We start from the raw sequence: 23780 nt of genomic DNA, 5'->3' as shown, positions 1-23780 counted from the left end.
TAGCAGCCAGCTTTCTTTCATCTCTGCTGAAAGCAGAACACAAGAAAATGAACTTCAACTGCAGTGCGAGGAATTTAGATTACAAATTGTCAACTGGTGGTGCAAAGCTGAAGCTGCCTTCAGAAAAACTGTACTTGGACTGCTATATTTTAGTTCATTGCTAATTTAAAATTTGGGAGATTTCATATAAAAATTTAGATATTTAGCTTTTCTGGAAAGGCCTAAAATTTGGTACCCTGGTGCCCTAATTTCCAGTGGCAGCTGATGCTGGAGTTCAATAGCTTCTGTCCCCTTTTAACCAGGCATGTGCTTTCTCTGGTTTCCAGAGTCCAAACCCAGCCTTTTTGCTGTCTTGTCCTTTAAAGCATCAAAGTTTGCAATCTCATTTCAAATGGTAAAGGAAGAATTAAGTCACACATGCCTAGGTTTGGCATCTTCTCATTTGGCATTTGGTGGTGTTTTTAAAATATGATTTAAATATGATCCTGGCTAATAAGCAGGAAGTGAGCTAGATGGCTGTTCAAAGATGTTTCTTGTCCTGTGATTCTGCAATCCTGTTCGAATAGTCCAGTGGTTCATCAACTCTTTTTCTCATTGCACATGGTCATAGAATCTCAGAGTTGGAATGGACCCCCTGCAAGAGAGGGAGGCCACGGAGGATATGCTTCATCTGGTGCTTCTCATCTTATACACAGGAAGTTTGAAAGTTGTTGCAAGAGCGGCCTGCTTGAACAGCCAACAGTTCAAACAACCAGCTCCCTCATTTAGAAATAAAAGATCTGTTTCTTGGGTCACCTGGGTGGCTCAGTTGAATAAACTTCCAACTCTTGATTCTGGTTCAGGTCATGATCTCACAGCTTGTGAGATCAAGCCCAATGTCGGGTTCCATGCTGACACTACAGAGCCTGCTTGGGATTCTCTCTTTTCCTCTCTCTCTTTGCTCCTCCCCCTCTTGCACTCTTTTCTCTCTCTCAAAATAAATAAACAAAATCTCTGTTTCTTTTATACATAGTTATTTAAAGGTGAGTGAAGGGTTTTGTAGGGAACTTTGAGATTTTCATAAGTGCCCAGTTCTATCGTCCTCATTATTATGCATCGTCTGGCAGAGTTATGATTGTGGGAGCCATCATTTTGAATATCATTTTGTCTGTGCTTGAACATTATCTAAACATGGTTTTCATACCTGATGTTAAGGGCATATTTTTATAAACAAAAAAAAAAAAATAGGAAAGCAGTATGGGAAAGAAAGCTAAAGTGATAATTTCTCAATTTGTTTTATTCTAATTTTTGTCTGCCTGAGCTTTCTCACTGAATGGTAACATTCTCTGATGGTCCCATAGATAGTAAAATTAATAGCACATGGGGCCAGTGGTATTGCATACAAAGCCAATGAAGTGACAGGTAGAAAATTGTTTTTCTAAGTAAATTTGGCCTCAAGTAATCATTTTGTTCGTAGGTTTTTGGTTTGTTTTTTTTGTTTTGTTTTGTTTTTTTTTCATGGAACTAACTAGTTTGCCCCATTTGTTTTGGCCTCAAATAGACATAGCTTTATTGTGACTCAGCGTCCAGTACTGTCCTTATTTAAGAACGTGAAATGTTATCTCAAGGGATCCTTTTGGAGTCTCTAAATATCTTGGGTAATAAGTGAAATTTTTAGCCCAGGACCAAATATTCCACTTACCCACCCAAATTGTTTCCCAGTTGTAGTCTTAAACTAGGATCCTGTGTGTGTGTGTTCTTAAACTTATGGTAAGACTTGTTTTTTGGTTCCCACAGAGCAACCCCTGTCCCCAACCCCACCCATCACCAACAATGGTGAAGATCACACTTAGGCCTATAACATGTTTCAAAGGGCCCCATAAGGGCTTTTCCAAAGTCTCCATCTCACACCCAACCTCCCTGTATATGTTCTAAGTGATGATATCACACTTGTGATTTCTCTACCCTTGGCCATCTTATAAGGACAGATGTGACTTACTGAATGGACAGTTTCAGAAGTAATGAGTTATAATTCATTTTTTCCTGAATGAAATAGCTTTAAAACACACATATTCTTCATTTTTTAAAATGGCTGTATATGTTCCTGGTCTACTCTAGCATGGATGAAGACATTGTCAGTACTCAGTAGCTATCAGCCCCTTTCTTCCTACCCTCTTATTAAATCTCACCAGGTCTTCAGATGGAGAATGAGAGCTGACTCATGACCTCAGACTGGAAACAGTCACAAGTCTGAACTGGTACATAGTGTGGAGCTGCTTCCAGGTCAGCACACAGTCATCTGATTGTCACAAAGTGCCCTTTCTTAGAACAAGAATGAGACCACTACCCCACCTGCTTACCTTTGCTAAAAATTTAAGTGTTTATAAATTTAAGATCTCACTTCTTTGAAATTATCTTTAGGACTAAATATTCAAGTCATCTGTGTTCCAGACTTTGAATTATAATTACAGTGTTAGTTTGAACCTGCTCTTTCCTGCAGAACTTAAAGGAAGCTGTCAAAACCAATAAAGGGCTGGCATTGTAAAAGAGCATGCAGGTTGAAAATTTGTATTTAGGCAACTGAGATCTTATTTTTTTTAACTGCAAATTCTGAATGGAGGTCACTCTACAGGACAACTAGCCTGATCCCTTTAAAAGGTCATAATTAAGAATAAAAGGAAGGGAGACATTATTCTAGATTACAGGAATGTAAGAGACATAACCAAATGCAATGCATGATCTTTGGTTGGATTCTAATTCAAGAGGAGGTTCATTGATACACATTTTGGGGATAGTTTGGGAAATTTGAGTATGGACTGGTTATTTGACAGACCAATAATGTTATGCTCAGTTTTGATCATACTATCTTGGTGATATAGGAGGATGTCTTGTTATATGTGAGTCTGTGCTCACATATTTAGGAGTAAAGTGTCATGACATCTAATGTATTTTGAAATGGTTTACCAAATATGTATTTGAAACATGACAGAATATTAACCATTATTGAGTTTAGATGGTGGGGTTTGGGGGATCATGGCACTGTTTTTCTACTTTTCTGGATGTTTGACATTTTTCATCATTGTCAGTGATGTTACTGATAATGAAGAGGTCATCTCAGGGAGAGAAGTATTATGGGACAAAATAGGCCTTCCTACTTTGAGGTTGCCTTGTTTGGGACAAGGCTTGGCTGGAGGAGAGCCAGGCTGTGTTGGGTGGGGCCAGCTAGGAAGCAGTGCTTACCTGTCCTGCAGTCCTGATGGCTCAGCAGGCCACTTGGAGGCATTTTTCCAGGCTCCACGTGGTCTCAGAAGAGCTGTGGGAGAGGGCTTCTCATTGTGATGTGCTATACCATGGACTTGCCTTGACAGCATAGGGGAAGTTCACATCACCTTGGCTATGAGTCTCTTGGAAAACAAGTGAAGCTGGATAGTTTTACAGTAAAAACTCCATGTTGGATATTTGTTCTCAGTGTCTTGGGACTATGAAATAGAACAACCCAAATACACGAGCACTCCCTTAAAAACTATTACTCACTAACAACACGGTACTACTTAAAACTAATCTACCACTCTGCTAAGCCAGGGTGGAATTTGTTCAACCCGTATTTGATTTTTTTGTTGTTGTTTTTCCCTTTCTATTCATGAAGTCTCTGAATTTCTAATAAAGGCATTTTGGGGCGGTTTATTTAGACAGAATATGAAATAAAACAGTAGAACTCTGATTTGTCCTTAAAATATGGACTACCCTTTCTCTCATTAATATTACCGAGTCCCTACCCCTCCTCCTTTTCTTAGAGACTTAATTCTCTTTGATGAACTACCAGGTGAGTCAGAAGATGTTAATGTGGTAACAGATCATCATTTCGGGCCCCATCGGAGGTTGGGAGGTCTGTACGAAGATAAAGCAGCAGCTCTTTACAACGTTTGGAATGCCAGAGGCATAAACTGGAGACTTTGGGGGCTGCTTGGAGGCCAGGGGAGAAGGTAGACTCTTGTTAGTACTGGATGTCAAATGACATTAAGCAGTGCAGAAATATAGATTATGTCTAGAAATACACATATCTGAAGACTCCTGGTAGAAAGATGATTCCACAACAGAATTTTCCTTCTAAGTCCCAGTCTCTTCCTGTGTCTAAAGACAGTCTTCTCAGATTTAGGAGGACCACAATAGCTGGCAAGAAAACAGACATACTTAAATGTGATTTACAAGTGCCTCAGAATCTCAGAATGCCATTGTCAGGTAGTTTTCGAGTGAAAAGATTCTCACTTTACGATTTCCATTTTGTCCCCCAACCCGAGTCTCCTACTGACTCCAGTTCTGTGCATTTAGAACACCAGTGTTAGCAAGCTTGCGGTTTAGGCCCGGAGAAGGGAAAAGCAAAGGGCCTCCTGGATTCTTTGCCAAGTTGCTGTTTGATTGTAGAGAATAGTGGAACTTTGCTTTAGCTCTGAATAAGGACGAAATCTCAGTGGCCTGCTGAACTCTGTGAAGTTAATTACATTAAAGAGCAAAGATAAGAATGTAGTCTTTATCACTGCCTGCTATCTATGGATAAATGAAATACATCTCTGTAAGCATTTCGAGTCAGTATATTTCAGTGGCAGTGACTTTCTCTGTTTATATATCAAAATTAGTTTGCCATAAGAACTGAATCTTTTGTGTTTAATCTCTCTTCAAGTTCTCTTTAAACAATAAAGTTTCCTATGGCCAGTGGAATTTGGATTAAGCAGGTGAAAATCTTTTTTACATGTTAAGTTTGCCATTTCTCTTGTCGATTCCATGGTGGGGGGTATTCATTGAAATCATAACAAGTCCCCAGTTTAGGAATGATTCTCTTTAGCATAATCCTATTCTGGGGGGTGGGATGGATAGGAGATATTCAGTTCTCCTAGTAATTTCAGTCATAAATCACTTAGAATTTTCTTATACTGCTATCTTTTTCTTTTTTTCTTTTTTTTAAATTTTTTTTTACATTTATTTTTGGTAGACAGAGAGAGACAGAGCACAAGTGGGGGAGGGGCAGAGAGAGAGGGAGACACAGAATTCGAAGCAGGTTCCAGGTTCTGAGCTGTCAGCCCAGAGCCCGATGCGGGGCTCGAACCCACAGATCGCGAGATCATGACTTGAGCCGAAGTCGGACGCTTAACCAACTGAGCCACCCAGTCTCCCCATACTGCTCTCTTTTTCTGTAGGGAAACATGTCATATTGAGACTGTTGCTTAACTGACCAAGTAAGCTTTCTTTATCACCCAAGGTATCTCCAGATACCATGCTTCCTGAATTGGAGCTGTAGTTTTCATAGTCAACTTCAGATTTAGCCCCTTCCTGATAATAACATTCTATTGCTGGATGTTTTGTACAGGGAAAAGATTTTTGAAAATCCGAGTCTTAATCACTAGAGCTGTAAGTGTTACCAGCAAAGGCAGAATGACTTACATACTGCATTTTATTGTTATTCACACCTTTGGAAGACTGACATTATAAATCATTACTTTCAAGATCACTGTAAAATTTTTCTGTCTGTATTCATAGATCCTTTCTTACAGTCTCCACCAGCCCCCCCACAGCAGTAGGACAGATAAACAGATGTGCAAATCACTTCTATTCTCTCACTGACCTAAGGAATAAAGGATTTGTTTTAAAGCACTCAGAATAATGCCTGTGGTGTACATATTTTGTTTGACGTTTTAAGCAGAAGAAAGGCACATGACCAAAATGCAATCTGTTTCAAGTGTTTTAGGAAAAAATATATTTCATCTCTGTAAATCTGGAGATTATGCTATCATAGACGTCACTCTTATTTCACAATCCCCATGACTAAAGCAGTTGTGCTGTCAAAGCTGTAGCTTGTGTAGACAGACATCAAATCTGCAGTCACTGATGTTCTGGATCTTCTACAGGGGTGTGAGAAGGATACTGAACGTAAAAGTGGGAATTTCTTTGCATTTTTTAAAAATAAAAGTTATTTCAAAAACAATTATAACCATGGACTTTGAAAAATCTGAAGGTCCTGGAGACCACCTCTTATAACACCTGGCCCTTTCAATTTCATGGATATAATACTGTCTCTGAGGTTGTTTTACAACCCGGAGATGCTTACCCTCTTTGGTAGGACAGTTTTACTTAATGTTTTTAAGAAAGTCATCAACAGAGTAGTTTATACCTGAAGGTGGGTGGAAGGGAAGGAAGAGAGGAGGGAGGGAGGAAAGCAGAGAGAGAAGAAGGAATTGTGCTGGTACTTTTTGTGAAATTCTGTTGCTACCCTATAAGATGAATGGTAATGTCTCCATTTTCATATGGAATGTACTCCTTTGTACCAGGCTCCTTTACTTGACATTTTTTTTTTTTGAGATTTTTTTTCTGATATCGCCTGTAGTTGTAGTTTATACATTTTTAGGGACAGGGTAGTATTTCACCATGACTATGCCCCCTTCCCTTTAAATGTAAGTTTCAGGTGTACATCTTTATAATTCGACATCTGTATACACTACGAAGCTTGTTTAACATCTGTCACTGTCTAATTAACCCTCTTGACCCATTTCACTCCCCCACTCTGCCCCATAGCCACTACTCTTGCTGTTTTGTTTGTTCATTTGTTTGGTTTTTCAGACTCCATGTATGAGTGAAATAATACAGTATTTGTCTTTCTCTGCCTTACTTCATTTAGCCTAATATCTTCAAGGTCCACCTGTGTTGTCGTAAATGGCAAGATTTCATTATTTTTTATGTTTGAGTAGTCCATGGTATAAATGTACCACATCCTCTTTATCCATCCATCTGTCAATAAGCACCTAGACTGTTTCCGTATCTTGGCTATTGTAAGTAATGCTGCAGTAAACATAGTGGTGCATGTATCTTTTTGAATTAGTGTTTTCATATTCTTTGGATAAATATTTCAGAGTGGAATTGAGGGGTCATACAGTAGTTCTGTTCTTAATTTTTTGAGGCCACTATAATTTCCATAGTGGCTACACCAGTTTACATTCTCACCAACAGTGCACAAAGTTTCCATTTTCTCCACATCCTCACTAACATTTGTAATTTCTTGTTTTTGTTCATTTGTTTGTTTTTTAGTAGCCATTCTAACAGATGTGAGGTGTTTTCTTATTGTGGTTTTAATATGCAATTTTCCTAATAATTGGTGTTGAGCATCTTTGCATGTGCCTGTTGGTCATCTGTATATCTTCTTTGGAGAAATGTTGATTCAAATCTTCTGCCCATTTTTAAATCAGGTTGGTTGATTTGTTGTTGTCAAGTTGTATGAATTCTTTATGTATTTTGGATATTAACTCCTTATCAGATATATAGTTTGCAAAAATCTGCTTCCATTTAGTGGGTTGCCTGTTCATTTTGTTGACGGTTCCTTTGTTGGGTAGAAGGTTTTAAGCTTGATGTAGCCCTATTTGTGTACTTTCACTTTTGTTTCCCTTGTCTGTAGTCAGATCCACTCCTTGATGTCAAGGAGTTTATATTTTCTTCAAGGCATTTTATGGTTTCAGGTCTTAACATTCAGGTCTTTAATGCATTTTGAGTTAATTTTTGTGCATGGTATAAAATAGCAGTCTAGTTTTATTCTTTCGCATGTGGCTGTCCGATTTTTCCAACATCATTACTGAAGAGACCATCCTTTCTCTATTGTATGTCCTTGGTTTGTTTGTCATAAACTAACTGTCCATATATGTGTGGGTTTATTTCTGGGCTCTCTATTCTGTTTCATTGGTCTGTGTGTCTGTTTTTGTACCGATACCATAGTGTTTTGATTTACTACAGCTTTGTAGTATAGTTTGAAATCAGAAAGTGTGATACCTCCAGCTTTTTTCTTCTTTCTCAAGATTACTTTGGCTATTTGGCATCTTTTTTGGTTCCATACAAATTTTAGAATTGTTTATTCTAGTTCTGTGAAGTATGCCACTGGAATTTTGATAGGTGTTGCCATTAATCTATAGATTATGTTGGGTAGTATAGACATATTCACCATATTAATTCCAATCCATGAACACAGAATATTTTTCCATTTATTTTTATCTTCTTCAATTTTTTTTGTCAGTGTCTTATAGTTATCAGTGTTCAAGTCTTTCATCTCCTTAGTTAAATTTATTACTAAGTATTTTACTCTTTTTCTGATGCGGTTGTAAATGGGATTGTTTTCTAAATTTCTTTTTCTAATGTTTTGTTAGTTATGTATAGAAATACCACAGATTTTTGTATATTGATTTTGTGTCCTGCAACTTGAATGAATTCATTGGTTCTAACAAGTTTTTTTGGTGAATTCTTTAGAGTTTTCTATATATAGTATCATGTCATGTACAAATAGAGACAGTTTTACCTCTTTTCTGGTTTGGATGCCTTTTATTTATTTTTCTTCCCTAATTGCTATGGCTAGGACTTCTGAGACTGTGTTGAATAAAAGTGGTGAGGGTGGGCATCCTTGTCTTGGTTCTGATGTTAGAGCTTTCAGCTTTTCACCATTAAGTGTGATGTTAGCTATAGGATTGTCATATGTGGTTTTGATTACACTGAGGTATATTTCCTCCATACCCACTTATTGAGAGTTTTTATCCTAGATGGGTCTTGCATTTTGTCAGATATTCTTTTTCCCCACATCTATTGAGATGATTATGTGATTTTATCTTTAATTTTGTTAATGTGATGTTCAGTGTTGATTGATTTGCAGATGTTGGACCATCCTGGCATCACTGGAATAAATCTCACTTGATCATGGTGTATGATTCTTTTAATGTATTGTTGGATTTGTTTTGCTAATATTTGTTGTGGATTTGGGGATCTATGTTCATCAAGGATATTGAGGGTTTTGTTAGACAATGTGCATGCCTTAGGGGAGAGGGGCAGAGGGAGAGAGAGAGAGAATCCCAAGCAGGATCTTTGCTTGGTGCAGAACCCAATGCGGGGCTCCATCCCACAACCCTGGGATCTTGACCTGAACCAAAATCAAGAGTTGGATGCTCAACTGCCTGAGCCACCTTTGGCACCCCAAGGATATTGTTTTTAATTTTCTTTTTTTGTGGAGCCCTTGCTCTGGTTTTGGTATGAGGGTAATGCTCACCTTGTAAAATATGTTTGGAAGCTTTCCCTCCTTCAGTTTTTGAAAGAGTTGAAAAGGATAGGTGTTAAATTTTCTTTGAATGTTTAGTAGAATTCTCCAGTGAAGCCATCTGGTCCTGGACTTTTGTTGTTGGGAGGTTTTTCAGTACGCTTTCAATCTCCTTACTAGTAATTGGTGTATTTAGATTTTCTATTTCTTCATTATGCAATCTTGGGAGATTGTAGGTTTCTAGGAATTTATTCATTTCTTCAAGGTTGTACAGTTTTTTGGCATATAATTTTTCATAGCAGTTTCTTACAACCCTTTGTATTTCTGCGGTATTGGTTGTAACATCTCTGATTTTATTTGAGTTCTCTTCTGTCTTTTTTCTTGGCAAGTCTAGCTAAGATTTTTCGGTATCATTTATCTTTTCAAAGAACTAGCTCTTTCTTCATTGATTTTTTTCTATTGTCTTTTTAGTGTCTATTTCTCTTCTAGTCATCATTATTTCCTTTCTTCTGTAAATTTAGGGTCTTGCTTGTTCTTCTTTCCTAATTCTTTAGTTGCAGAGCTAGATTGTTTATTTGAATTGTTTGTTTATTTCTTGAGGTATGAATTTCCCTCATGGAACTGCGTTTGCTGCATCCTATGTATTTTGGTATGTCCTGTTTTTATTTTCACTGGTTGTAGATTATTTTTTAATTTCCCCTTTGGTTCCTTCAATAACCCATTGGTTGTTTAATTATTTGTTGTTTAATATTTTTATATTTTTTCTTATTTCTTCTAATGAATTTCTAGTTTTATACCATTGTGGTTGGAAGAGATGCTTGATATGATTTCAGTTTTCTTGAAATTATTGAGATTTGTTTTGTGGCCCAACTTGTGATCTGTCCTGGAGTATGTTCCATGATCGCTTGAGAAGAATGTGTATTCTTTTGGATAGAGTGTATATATCTATTAAGTCTGTCTGGTCTAACGTGTTATTTAAAGCTGATGTTTCTGTTTTAATTTTTTGTTGATGTTGTCTGGATGATCTATCCATTGATGAAAGTGGGGTATTAAAGTCTCCTGGTATTACTGTATTGGTTTCAATTTCTCCCTTTAGGTCTGTTAGTGTTTGCTTTATATGGTGCATATATATTTATAAATGTTACATTTTCTTATTGGATTGACATCTTTATGTAATGCCTTCTTTTGTTTTTTATTACAGTCTGTTTTAAAGTTTATGTTGTTTTATCTGAGTATACCTACTCCAGCATTCTTTTCATTTCCATTTGCCTGGAATACCTTTTTCCATCCCTCACTTTCAGTCTGTGTTCTTACTTCTGAAGTGAATATCTTGTAGGCGCATATAGATGGGTCTTCTTGTTGTTTTTTGATTGTTTGTTTGTTTGTTATCCATTTAGCACTCTGTATCTTTTGACTGGTGATTTTAGACCATTTACATTTAAAGTAATTATTGATAAGTATATGCTTATTGCCATTTTGTTAATTATTTTCTTGTTGTTTTTGTAGTTCCTCTCTATTCCTTTCTTCTCTTTCTCTCTTCTTTTTTGGTTTGATGGCTTTCTTTAGTGTTATCTTTAGATTCTTTTCTCATTTTCTTTTTGTATTTATTATGTATTTTTTCCTCATGGTTACCACAAGGTTCACATAAAATATCATATGTAAATAGCAGTCTGTTTTAAGTTGATAGCAACTTAATTTTAAATACGTTCCAAAACTTTACCGTATTACTCCTTTCCCATGTTTTATATTTTTGATGACACATTTTACATCTTTACATTTTCTGCTGCCTGTAACTAATTATTGTAATTTGAGGGAAATTTACTACCTTTGTCTTTTAACCTTCATGCTTGCTTTGTAAGTGCTCGCTCCACTACCTGTGTTATATATTTTACTTTTCCAGTGAGATTTTTACTTTAATATATGTTTTTTTTTTGTTATAGTTAATAGTTCCATTTCTCTTGGGCTTAAAGAAGGCCTGTTAGCATTTCTTGTACGGCCGGTTAAGGGGTGATGAATTCTTTTAGCTTTTGCTTTTCTGGAAAGCTCTTAATCTCTCCTACAGTTTGGACTGATAATCTTGCTGGGTAGAGAATTCTTGGTTGAATTCATTGTAACAGATAAAGTAACTGAGCCACTTAAGGCACTGGAGACAATCCCAACCAGGTGCTCTGGCCAGTCCTCCCAGAAGAGCTCATAGTGTAATATTTACCCCTTTCTCTCATGTGAATCCCTCTATTGATTCTTTTTAATCTTTCATTTGTTAAATAATTATTGAACACATACTACATGGTAGGCACTAGGGAGGGCTGTGGGATTTAGTGGCAAACAAACTTGTAATCTAATGATATCCTCTTTTACCTTATAGGTTATGGCTTTCAAATCACAGCCTATTTCCTCAAGAGAGGGATACGCCTCCACTGTTTCAGAAGTTCACAGAATACTGGTAAGAAGCTGATATCTTGGATTGTCAAGCATTTTGTACTATTAGCTTGTCCTAGAGAAGGAATGAAAATTAAGGAATGAATATTACAACTTTCTTCGTTGCCTTTGTAAAATTGAAATACTGATTGAGAGTATTTCTAAACATTTGTGATTTTTTTTTTCAATTTTCACTGTTTTACTGCCTGTCTGAGAACTGTGAGCTGGGCCACATCAGGCTTTACTTTCCTGCTGCATCTCAGCACTTTCATTGAGCTTCCAGAATGATTTGACAGGCAGTTACACCATGAATCACTTCATCTTTATGCACACCAAGTCCCTGGGATACAGAGCAAGTGTGTACACGAGAAAATGCTTTCCCAGCCCAGAGCTGTCAGAGCCTTTCTTAGGTGTGTGACAAGGCCAGCTTCCCCCCTCCTTTCCCCCAAGTCAAGATGTCTGCTGAGGAAATGATGTCAAACACGTCCAGCCAACAACAATAAAGTCAGATGCTAATGACAATTCTCCAAGCTGATCTGAACATTGGAAAGAAACTCTAACTGAACTTCCTTGGATGACTTTAATATATAAGATATGAAACAAGGACTTTGAAAATAAACTGTATGGAGGTTTGCTCTTGGAATCTTCACAATTATCTACACTTTTTAAACTTTAAGTGTCACTCAAATATATTACTCTCTTACTGGGGCTTTCCACTTTGTTCAATTCTCTTAGTAAAATAAGCACTTAACCTGGTATCTGTCTGTTAAAATGAAGGCTATCTGTATGGTAAAGATCGCTATTGCCTAAATCTTTATTTAAATATTAAAATGATAAAAGTTTCAGTTATGACTTAAGCAAAGAAGAAGTGTACAGAGGTTGCTTTCTGTTTATATAATACCTGGCTCCAAAATGTTCAAAATGCATCATTCTAGTATTGTTACTTTTCAGAGGAAGAAATGGAAGGACAAAACAGAGAAATTATTGAATAGAACTGATCATTTTTATTTAAAAAAAATTTTTTTTTAAACATTTATTATCGAGAGACAGAGAGAGACAGAGCATGAGCGTGGGAGGGGCAGATAGAGGAGGAGACACAGAATCCAAAGCAGGCTCCAGGCTCTGAGCTGTCAGCACAGAGCCCGACGCAGGGCTCGAACTCATAAATCGCGAGATCATGACCTGAGCCGAAGTCGGATGCTTAACCGATTGAGCCACCCAGGCACCCCGGAACTGATCATTTTTAATTTAAATTCTGATCCGCTAGTATTTCAATGTCATGATTTTTGGCTGGCGGGCTTAGTTCCCCCTTCCAGAAAGTGGGAAGCAGACTACTTACCACTTACTTCAATAAGAAATTTTAAGAATTAATGAATAAATATTAATGACTTTATTTATTATTATTTTTGTTTGTTTGTTTTTAAATCTATCCCTAGTCTCTTACGAGATAGAACATCTAAGAGGGGTCGAAGTTTCAACACACTCAGGCCCTCTGAAATGGAGATTGCTACATGAGGAGGACTAGTGGGAGTGAGACCAGAAGGACAGGTTAGACCCCACTCATGGAGGGCTTTGAAGTTTGCACATCATGTGATGGGTACTGAGGATCCACAATGGGGTTTTGAGCAGGATAAGTGGAAATATTTTTTTAGAACTGTTAACCTGCTTGCACTGAGTAGGATGAATTAGAATAGGGAAGAGTGATCACCAAGGAGACAGCAGTGGTCCAGGGGAGAGGTAAGGAGATGGCTATTACTAAAACATCAACTCATTAGGCCTTTGGTGTAATTTAACCTAGTCAGGTGGTGTGGTGTTAACTGTGTTTAAGTTGTGTGTATATGTAACCACTACCTTCATGCTTGGCTTCTATCAGTCAGTCCCTCACGTTGTCATTCATTGTTGGAAATGAGCAAAGTATGTGAAAAGCTTCACTTATTTGATTCATAATATCCCTCTTTAAAAATGTTGGTCATATCTAAGAGGGAAGTTTTCTCTTTTAGAAAAATGTCTTTGTGTTATAAATATGATATATAAGTATTATGAAAAATATGAAAGCAATACAACCAAGTATAAAGAAAGGAGAAGATCCTTACCTCCCACCCAGAATATATGCTATTAGCATCAGCTAAACACCACTCCAGATATAGGTGGAGGCTGCATACATAAGTGAATTCATGAATGGATGGACAGACAGATGAGAGGAGGAGAGATACAGATGCCATTTACCATCTTATATTCTTATTTCATTGAATGTTGGGGTGTCCAGCTCTGAGATTCCTGCAGCCCTCCCCCCAACCCAGCACTTCTTGCTTTAAGAAGTTGTAATAATAGGGGCACCCGGGTGACTCAGTCAGTTGGGTGACCGACTTCGGCTCAGGTCATGATCTCACAATTTGTGAGTTCTGCCCTGCGTAGGGCTCTGTGCTGACAGCTCAGAGCCTCGAGCCTGCTTCAGATTCTGTGACTCCCTCTCTTCCTTGCACTGTCTCTCTCTCTCTCAAAAACAAATAAATGTTAGAAAAAAATAAAATAAAAGAAGTTGTAATAATAATGTGACTGAGGTGTAATTATATCATCTTTGCTCTTGCATATTTTACTATTTCCTTATTATTATTCATATTAATGACACTTCTCCATTCATTGCCTGATTCAGATTGGGCATTTGCCCTCCAGTGTAGCGGACCCATCTAAGACCAGTTGACTAAAGAGATGATAAGTAAACTAATTAGTGAGAACATTGATGAGTCATGTTTTCAGATTTTATCCCATAGTCTTCCTCTTTCTGTATAATTCTGCACACTCGTTAGGAAACGTTGATCCTATTTCCCAAATGTGAGTTCTGGTCAGAAAACAGAAAACTGTCACAGAGGGAAGGCTGCAAGGGCCCTTCCCTGCCTGGGGGTTTCATGGGATATAATCTAATGGTCCAGGGGCTCAGGCGGACCTATCTGCAACCTCCTGGCTGCTCCCTAGAGCTCTGTGCTTGCCCTGCCCTCCTGATGGCAAATACTGAAAGGAGACGAGGAGAGAAGACATGTGTCTTATGTATATACATATTTTAGCTGTAACTTAAAAATCTGAGAACAAGCATTTCTGTGTTCAGAGATTTTTGATGCCTTTAGTAACTTGATTTTGTTCATTTTGTGCAGAGCTCCGTGTATTTCCTGACAGATTTGTGGTCTGTGTAAGTCAACTTTCATTCAGTAGTGATCTTATGGCAAGTCAGAATGAAGAACTGGTATGTACAAAAAAATTCTATAAATAAATTTGCTTAAAACTTACTGTAAAAATAGAAAAAAATATTGTCTTCTGTTATCCTTGGGCCATTCATTGAGCACCCAATGAATGTTTTAAGGGACCAAAAATGTCCTACCTCTTTTTGCATGATAATATTAACTGATGTGTTTTGTTTATTTTGTTTTGGTTTTTTTTTTTTTTATTCTTCCTGAAGTCCCCTTGAAAATTCAGTTTATCAGCCATATCTTTTAATATCATTTTTTTTGTATCAGTTTTAATGAGAAAGGAACATATCACAAAATCTGGGATGGTGCTTATGATAATGTTCAAATGAGATAAAGCAAGGTCTTTAAATGAAATGAAGGAAAATCCACATGTTTCCACTGGAAGCTTTCATTGGGGTCAGCGGCTTTGAATTTTATTCCATGGTGAATCACTGACATTTTCATGAGAATCATACTTTTCCCCAGTGTGTTGTTTCTTTGCCGATAGGGTTTGTTTTCTCTCTCCTTTCTCAGGCTAAGTCTCAAGCTCCATCAGGTCCTGCCTGTTTCGTTTGTGTTTCATTGGAGTTCTCTCTTCAGATAAATAGATACAGAAAACTCCCCCTTCATGTTGTAACTTATAGCTGTGCCTTGTAAACTTAACATATGCCTTTGAGAGAGTCTCCTTGGAGGGTGTGTGTGAGTGTGTGTCATTGCAGCCACAGTCCATTCTCTCTGAACTTACCTCGGTGCAAACTTTTTTTTCATATTTTTGGATATATCACTTGAACTTTAACAAAGAAGAAAACAACTAGGAGACATGAAACCTGGACATGAAGTGTGACAGGATTATGATGCTTCTAAAATAATTTATGGGAATATTAGATTACCCCTTATGTTTATTATTTTTTAATCCATATGAAATGTGACATTTGGCCCACATGGTCTAAAACCAGCTTCTTACCTCATCTGAAATAAACAGATGGAGACTAGAAGGGTGAATTAGAGACCTAGGAAAAGTAAAGAGCAGAAATGCTTTTATTTGGAGATGAGCCTTTTGGAAAAACCAGTGGGACCCTTATTTCTTCATCTGTCAATTAAATGACATAAATGAAGCAAATTTGTTGAAGAGTATTAAAAGTGTATTCTTTGAGGTTTTTCCAGGATGTTAGAGTTATCTCAGTAAGTTAATAAATACAAAAATAGTAATGCTGTTGGCAAATTAATATAATATAACTTAACTGATTCTCAGAGCAGTGAAGAAATTGATCTTTGGTTTAAGAAAACAACAATTAACTGTACCAGGAAGTGTTATTGCTTCAGATGGAAAAAAGAAGAAATTAGATCTTATATGATATGTAATATTAATACGTAATATCTTAAATTATTAAGGGTGAATTAAAACATCTCAATACAAATGAAATGTTATCCTCCTTTGGGGCACCGGTATTTATACAGATCCTGATTTTGCTATAGCTGCTGTCAAATAAATCCTATAATCTGGAGGACTTCCTAAAAGTTAAGCATTTTCATTCTGAAAAGTTGACTAGTCTAGTCTGAGCCTTTTACACAAGCCAGTTCAATTTTCTTCTCTTCAGAATGTTCTGACGTTTAGTGATAACACTATCAGAGTTAACCAAAACGGCTTATAAAGAAAAGTACATTTATATCATGAGGATCATTCATTGTTTTCAGTGACTCTCTTTAGATGTGGTCAGTCTCTGTCTCTTCAGCTGCTCTTTTCCCCACCTCTGTGCCTTCACATACACGCTGTCCCAGCCACACAAGTGGGAGTCTGCTAACGCTCAGCAGCACTACACAGCTCCCTCCCTGGACATAGGCTCTGTGCTTCCCTTCTGGCTGGCCAGCTCACCTGCACCTTCCCTCCTAACAGGCCTCTCGTCCACCACTTCCTCAAGCTTGTCGCCCCCAGAAACAGTAAAATATCCAGGCCTGGAGAAGGACCCTCCTGCACACTGCCCATCGAGCTGACAACTTGGTCCCTCCACCACATGTGCCTTGGAGCTTTAGCCTCATTCATGTTTGATCTCTGAGGAGCCCACCTGTCTCAGCCATTTGAGGGTCAATAAACCATCCTTCCTTCCCAGAATTGCCTTCTGTCTGAGAGAAGGCGTGCGTAGTCCTTGATATATACTTCAAATGCCCAAAGCCAGTGATATCTGGCTCCTCTGTGAATATTCCTTGAACTTCCAGAAAGCTTTGGATTCTTTATCAGTTTACACTGATATTCGCCAAAGGGCAGGATCCGTCTCATTTCTCTTGGTAATTATTCTCCAGGACTATTTGACTGGGAAGGCCTGGGAAATTGGCTTCCTAAATACTGTATTGGAGATACGTTTTTGTCAAGAAACAGCAGTTATTTTCCTCTAACTGTTCACTGAACTTAGTTCTCTATGGCCCCAGAAGTGATGGGGGAGTGAGCCAGTACCTGAGCAACAGCCTGGGAACCTTGCTCGTGCCGTGAGTAGTAGATTCCTTTTCTTTCATCTCCACCCCCCCCCCCCCCCCCGTTTTGGTTCCTCAGTGTCTGAATGACTGTTGGTTAGGTGATCCTGGGGGTGCCTATTCAGAACTGCTCTGCCAGGGGATTCTTTGATCCTGTACAGAAGCTGTACCCAGCTCCCCAGTTCTTAAAGGTGGCTACACAAAAGAACTGCTGATCCAGATCAAGCAGTACAAGGGGAGTAAGCCCTCTCCTTTGGGAGGCAGAACGAGTGCAACCATGTCACCTGCTAATAGCCTTCCCCCAGCACCAGGGAGGTCTGTTACCCTAATATCAGCATCTCTCTCGCCCACCAAGGGGCACTGGTGCAGCGAGATGCTCCATGTTGCAATAGTTCTGCACCAAGTGCCCACATGCCAGGGATGTGGGAATTGTGATGTGTACTTTGGGAAGAAGGGGCATTATTATGGGATGAGTCACTGTATTTTTCTTACTACAGTTTCTCATAAGAAATCTCGAGGTCCTTGTAGCCTCAGTTTTTGGCCTATTGCTAAGAATGGAGCTGGGAAGTTATTCTGAGAGTTTTTACCTTTTGTTTTGTTTTGTTTTGTTTCATTTTCCTAGCAATATGAAAAACATAAAGTAAATTTTGGTTGCACTCAGTTATATCCCATTTCAACAATATTTTCTTTCATATTTACAAACCCAGGTCCCTGTGTAGAGGCTGTTTGTTTGTTTTTCCTTTTCCTCAAATGTAAAGCTCTGGGGCTTGGGGAAATTAAAAATTATTCATTATTTTTTCTATTTCTTTATTAGAGAAAATAGCCAATAATCACCAAAATAATTACTTTAGAAAATAATGACTTTATTGTGTAAGTAGAACTCTGTATGTATCTGGGACATTTCAGGGTCAGCACAAAGCTATTATCTCATAGAGCATTGGTTACAGGCACACTCACTCTCTGGAGATCTTTCCCATCTGTTCTTACCACCTCACTTTAACATAATTCGCTAAGTGCTGGCTCCATGCCAGGAAATCTGCTAGGCACTAGGGAAACAAAGAAAAACTAAGAAAGTAGAGTTTGTAGTCTGCCTTCAAGGAGCTTCTAGTCTGCCAGATAGGGGGCACTGAGGGTTATCCTGGTGACCTAAAGATGTATCCCTTCTGCACTGTAATGGATCCTCTGCTATTCAGAAGAATGTCCAAAATTCTGAGTTACTTTCTTACTCTTAAACCTAAGCTATAAGTCTGTGATTCTTTTGGAAATTAACGATGGCATTTAGTATACCAGTGCTGCCCTTGAGTGTATATATAATCAAGATATTGGAGTTCTGTGCCTCATGCTTCACTGGGGTTGTGGCTGAGCTGTGACAAAAGCCATCAAGGTTCAGCAGTCATACCCAGTCACACACGCTAGGCCCTCGCTATAGCATCAGCTGGGTGGAAGGATCCCTGGCGTGTCCTGACGGGAGACACTATTTACGTACTAAATTGAACACTTAAGTCAAACTACTGTTTAATGTTAAAGAACTCTTCTAGTTTATGAGTATAAAATTGAAATGAGAACGAGTCTAAAGAAGTAATAAACTATGCTAGCCTGGGTTATTTTTAGCTTGACTGTCCTAATTGAACCTCTGTGGGCCTTAGCCCTCATCTCTGTCAAGGGGGGAGGATATCAAATTATCTCAGAAATCCTTTCTCACACTGAATTTCTGTCAGAGGAAGCAGATGAAAATACAGCTAAAGAAAAACCGTAATTTTGCACAAAAGAGAACTTCACTTGTAGATTTAAAAGCTGTGATAAAAAAAAATGGGGGGAGAGTTATATTTTATCTTAGGAAAGATAAAAGAATATATAATGAAACATTTTAGGCCTTATGTTTTCAGAAGAAATAAAATACTTAACAAATTTGACTATGCATTAACTTTATGCCCTTATTGGCAGAATTAAGTTTTTATAAGGAAACTTTGCATAAGTATAAATCAGATCATTTGAGAAAAGAACCCTCCTTTTGTATCAAAAAATTAAATAAGTAGTGGGTGTTTTTTCTAGTTTTTTCATGATGTGTCATAAGCTTTTTAAGAATCCATTCTTCTCATCTTATTGTATTTCCTGAACAATGCTAGTGGTAAATTACTTAGAAGCCATTAACCAGACATTCCTGTAGCACTAGGAAAAGTTCCTTGAGGGGGAAGAGGTTGTTTCCATATTTCACATTTCCCACAGTGTTCTGAACTTAGTTTTTTACTTAATAACTGCTTACCAAAATTGTCCATGTTCATTGTATGAAAACCCTAGAATCCAAATATAAACAAAGAAAGTAAATATTATCCACAACTCCCAACCTAAAGACAGCCTCTGTTAATGACCTAGTCTGTATCCCTCCATACTTGATACTTGATAACTGAGGTCACTATGTACTTATTTTAGCTGAGACCCATTCATTTGTGAATTGTGTGTTTGTGTCCATTTTTCTATTGGTATTTTTGTATTTCACAGACTCCCAACTATATAAAAATTCCTTAAGTAGTAAGAAAAGTAACTTTTAGTGAGTTTATCATTTACCTTTTAATTATATGACACTGTTATGTGGTAGGTGTCTATGTCCTCAATTTTATGGTTTCCATAACAATTTCTGCCTTTGTGATCTTGCTGTTATGGTTTTCAAAGTTGGGCAGACATTTACTTATATTTCCTTGTATTTTTATGTGATTTGTTTTAATTTGTGATGTGAGGTAGTTTTTATTGTGTATATAGATCAGTATTGTGATAATTGGGGTTTTTAGGTTTAAGGGATGAACATGCTTAGTCGGCCTCTACTAATGGGGCCTCACTTTGGGGTTGCACAAAAGAAGGAGGCTTCTCCAGGGACCAGGCTCTCCTTTTGACCTATAGCAGCAGGACTTCTCCAATGCCCTTCATCTTGCCTTCTGCCCTCCCCTTTTCCAGTCACCTGTGGCCATGATCTACAGATAGTTGAGGAACATATTGGGCCACACCCTCAACAGGGCCTACAGACGGGCCCCTTTGCTTGGATTGAGACAGAAACTATACAGAAGCCCTTACATGCCCACCCTTATATGGAATGTCTGAGTGAAAATGCTGGTGGTGGGGATGAGTTATTCTATTGGCTTGGTCTATCTAGAATAGTTTTTCTCGACTGTGACACAATAATAAATTTTTCTCCAGTCAAATCATTTTTTTTTAAGATTATCCTTTGCTTATTATATGTTACAGTAAGCTGAGGTTTTATCGTCCTTTGCTAATAATAAAATTCTTTCCAATGATTAACCACCAGTTTTTGTGAATGAGATGGTTCATTCACCCCTGTCTCCAGCACCCCTAAGGAAACTGCCCTCTGCTGAATTAGAATAAGATAGGCCAGATGAGCTGGAGTAGGACATATCTAAGTTAGACTAGCTGGATAGAATAAGTTATGATAGGATGTCTCTCAGCCCTCTCATCCTTTGTGCTTGTTCCCCACAAAGTACCTTTCCTGTGCACAGACCCAGGGAATGAAACAAGTAGAAAAGAGATCACACTTGAAATTAAAAGGCCTAGCTTTGGCCACTGCCTCTCTCCTCACTCCCTGGATGACCTTGGACAAATCATTTGGCCTCTCAGAGTGTTGGGCTCCTGACTTCTTGAGCAGAGGTAAAAGTGATGCCTACTATACAAGCCTTCCCAAGTTTTACTAAGGATCAAGTGAGATAATGAATATAAAAATGTCTTCTCAACTAGAAAGTACTTATGCAGTATTAATTATATTATCATTTCCATTCTTCCCCGAAAAGTAGTTAATGTAAATGTCATTAACACCAGATTAGTAGATTGTTATATATCTTACCCTGCCTGCTAGAAATGGTAATATCCATCTGCACGTAGTATTTTGCCAAGAAGCTTAGCACTCTCATTTTTTATTTGTCTCCACTTGACAGGCCAGCTTCATTTTGCAGCTATAAAAACAAGTACCGAAAAGTTAAGTTATAAACCCTCATTTAGCCAGCAAGTTAGTGATGAAAGAGGGGTACAATAAGAGTGTAAACCAGTGACCTTCGGTAGGAGCTCTGTGAACCAACATCCAGATTAGGAGGAGGGGTGGGGACCACCAGCTAGAACACCTTTCATTTCCAGTAGCTGCCAGTAGACTCACAAGGAGATACAGCTTTAGAGGAAGGACCCACTCACTTCTCCGAGGTACACAGGAATTGGGAGTCCACAGACTTCTCAGGCCCAAATTCCAAAAAGCTCACATGTTCATCTGAACACCCACAGTGATCACACAGAGTTTGATGTGCAAGTGGATTGTGTTTAGAAAGTTCATTTAGTTAGCAGATGATTTAGAATTCAGTACACATTTTCCCAAGGAACCCATGTCATAAATGGGGTGAGGTTCCCAGACTCGTTCACAGAAGCTGTTACTGTCATGAGATGGGAGTCTTGGAAAGGGGGTCTTGCTGTCTGTTCAAGAGCAATGGGAAGAGCTCTTCCTTGTACGTCCCTGGGCAGAGGGCCAACTCTGAGCAGAAGTTTGAAATAAGGCAGTCATCTGTGATGGCTTCTCTCTGGCTCTTCTGCCTCTTTCCCACTGGCCACCAGGGCTACTGTGGGCTGTCTTCTGGCCAGCCCTGCCACCTACATGGCTGAATACACACTTACCCACCTCCCTCCTTACCCATCCTCTCCAGCCCCACACACTCACCCATGGGAGATGTTAGTTAGGGAAGACAATCATCACCCTGAATAAAGGGCTAGCAACCTTCCTGCCAGGTGTTGGCATTTTTCAACCACAGATCTCTGTGTGAGGAGGTATTTTTGAATTAGGAGACCCCCAAAGGTGGGGTATCTCTGCCTGAGGTAGTTCCCATTAAGTTTCCATTTTTCACAGATATTTCCCTTCTGCTTTTACACTGGACACTATTAACCTGTGATTCATGAATTCCCTGAAATTAAAAAAAAAAGTTGTGTGTGTGTGTGTGTTTTAATGTTTTTCTAGTCAAAGTTAAATAGCTTTCATTCATTTCTCAGAGTGGTCAATGATCCCCACCCCACCCCCCTCCATCATGAAGAAGCACAGGTCCCAAACCTACAAATTCTTTAAAGTCTCCAAGTTTCATTATGCTTATAAGGCACCAGAGACTCAACAGTGGGGCCTAGCGGGGGGTTCAGGATTTATTTTTAGGTTCGCGAGGGTTAGGTGGATGTAAACTGGAAAATCCCTATGAAATGTGTACTTCCTGCAAAGGAACTTCCTTGATTTTTTTCACTGATTTCATTTTCAGGTTAACATTCTTTGCAACTATTTATTGGTACTTCCCTAGATCTACACAAGACAGTTTCATAGTCATCAATTCAGAATCAAAGAAAACTTCAAAATTTTTATTTAAAAACAAAACAAAACTAGAGTGTTTGCTGCTGACTCAGGCGGCAGTGGCTGCAGCAAGCCCACGTCTCCACTCTTCCTTAGAGACCTGTCCTTTCCCAGGAAGGCAGAGAAGTGGAGGGCTCAGAAGAGGGACTTGGGTGCAGAGAAACAGAATGAAGCGAAACACTTGTCCCTCACTGTAGGAATTGGACAGATGACTTAGCCTCATAAGGCATCAGTTTCCTCATCTCTGAAATGGGGAAGGTCATGTCTGCATCTTGGGCATCTCACGAGGACTCACTTGTGCCGGTCCCTATATTGAGTGCTTTGCCAGTGGTGTCTCAATACAGGCGCCTTCCATCCTTAGCATCTTCAGAGAAAACGACGTGACTTCACAGTGGAATTCATGAGATACCCCTTCCATTTGACCTCTTAGCCTGAGTTCCTTTGAGTCAATATGTATATATATGTCTCTCTACATTCTTTTAATTGTTCGCTACTACTCTCTCCACCTGTTTTACCCTTTTTACTTCCATATCTGATTAATTACCAAATAATTTAAGAAAATATTAGAAGTGAAATTTGGGAAAGAGAGACCTCTTCCTCATTTTAAGATGTGTGGCTTCTGTATGGTCATGGTGCATCGTGGTCTAAGATTGTGGTCGCTGTCAGAATTCATGCTGTGCTGGGCTGCTTTTCTGCAAGTGACTCAACCTTCCCTGGCATGTCACATTTCAGAATGCTTATGCTCCTAAAAATGGTTGGACATCGCACTAAAGTTTAAGAATAACTTTTCTTGGGGCACCTGATTGGCTCAGTCAGTGGAACGTGCAACTCTTGATCTCGGGGTTGTGAGTTCAAGCCCCATGTTGGATGTAGAGATTACTTTAAAAAAATAAAATCTTAAAAAAAAAAGGCATAACTTTTCTTTTTGCCTTACAAAAAAGCCTTGAAGAATTGAAAGTGGCCTAGGTTTATACTGTAATGTTTTATTTGCCTCCCAAATAAGTTGACAATATATTACTTTCACACCGCTTTTATTGTTTGGGAAAGACTTATTGTTTGCAGAGAGCTGTCACATACAATAACTTATTCAATGTAACAAACCTGAGAAGAGATTGTATCAGTCTTGAACCTTTTAGTTTTCAAGTGACAGGAAGGCCAACTCGAAATGGCTTAGCAAAAAAAGGAAGGTTTTTGGCTCATGTGCCTGAAAAGTCCAGACTTCAGGTATGGCTTGCTGATCAGAGGCACAAAGAATATCATCAGGACTGTTTCT

The 23780-nt window shown here is 38.5% G+C and overlaps 1 protein-coding gene across 2 annotated transcripts in view; it reads left to right on the top strand.

The window, feature by feature from the left end:
- The window catches only part of SLX4IP (SLX4 interacting protein), a 177984-nt gene that overhangs the window by 142966 nt on the left and 11238 nt on the right, over positions 1-23780 (top strand). For both annotated transcript variants that reach the window (XM_058684881.1, XM_058684879.1), the window contains exons 5-6: positions 11397-11474; positions 14599-14687. In XM_058684881.1, coding sequence (XP_058540864.1) covers positions 11397-11474; positions 14599-14687 — 167 coding nt within the window. The remainder of the gene's footprint in view (positions 1-11396; positions 11475-14598; positions 14688-23780) is intronic.

Source organism: Neofelis nebulosa, chromosome 9 (assembly GCF_028018385.1).
Source record: "Neofelis nebulosa isolate mNeoNeb1 chromosome 9, mNeoNeb1.pri, whole genome shotgun sequence".
Taxonomy (NCBI): Eukaryota; Metazoa; Chordata; class Mammalia; order Carnivora; family Felidae; genus Neofelis; species Neofelis nebulosa.
This window is presented reverse-complemented; position numbering and strand designations above follow the sequence as displayed.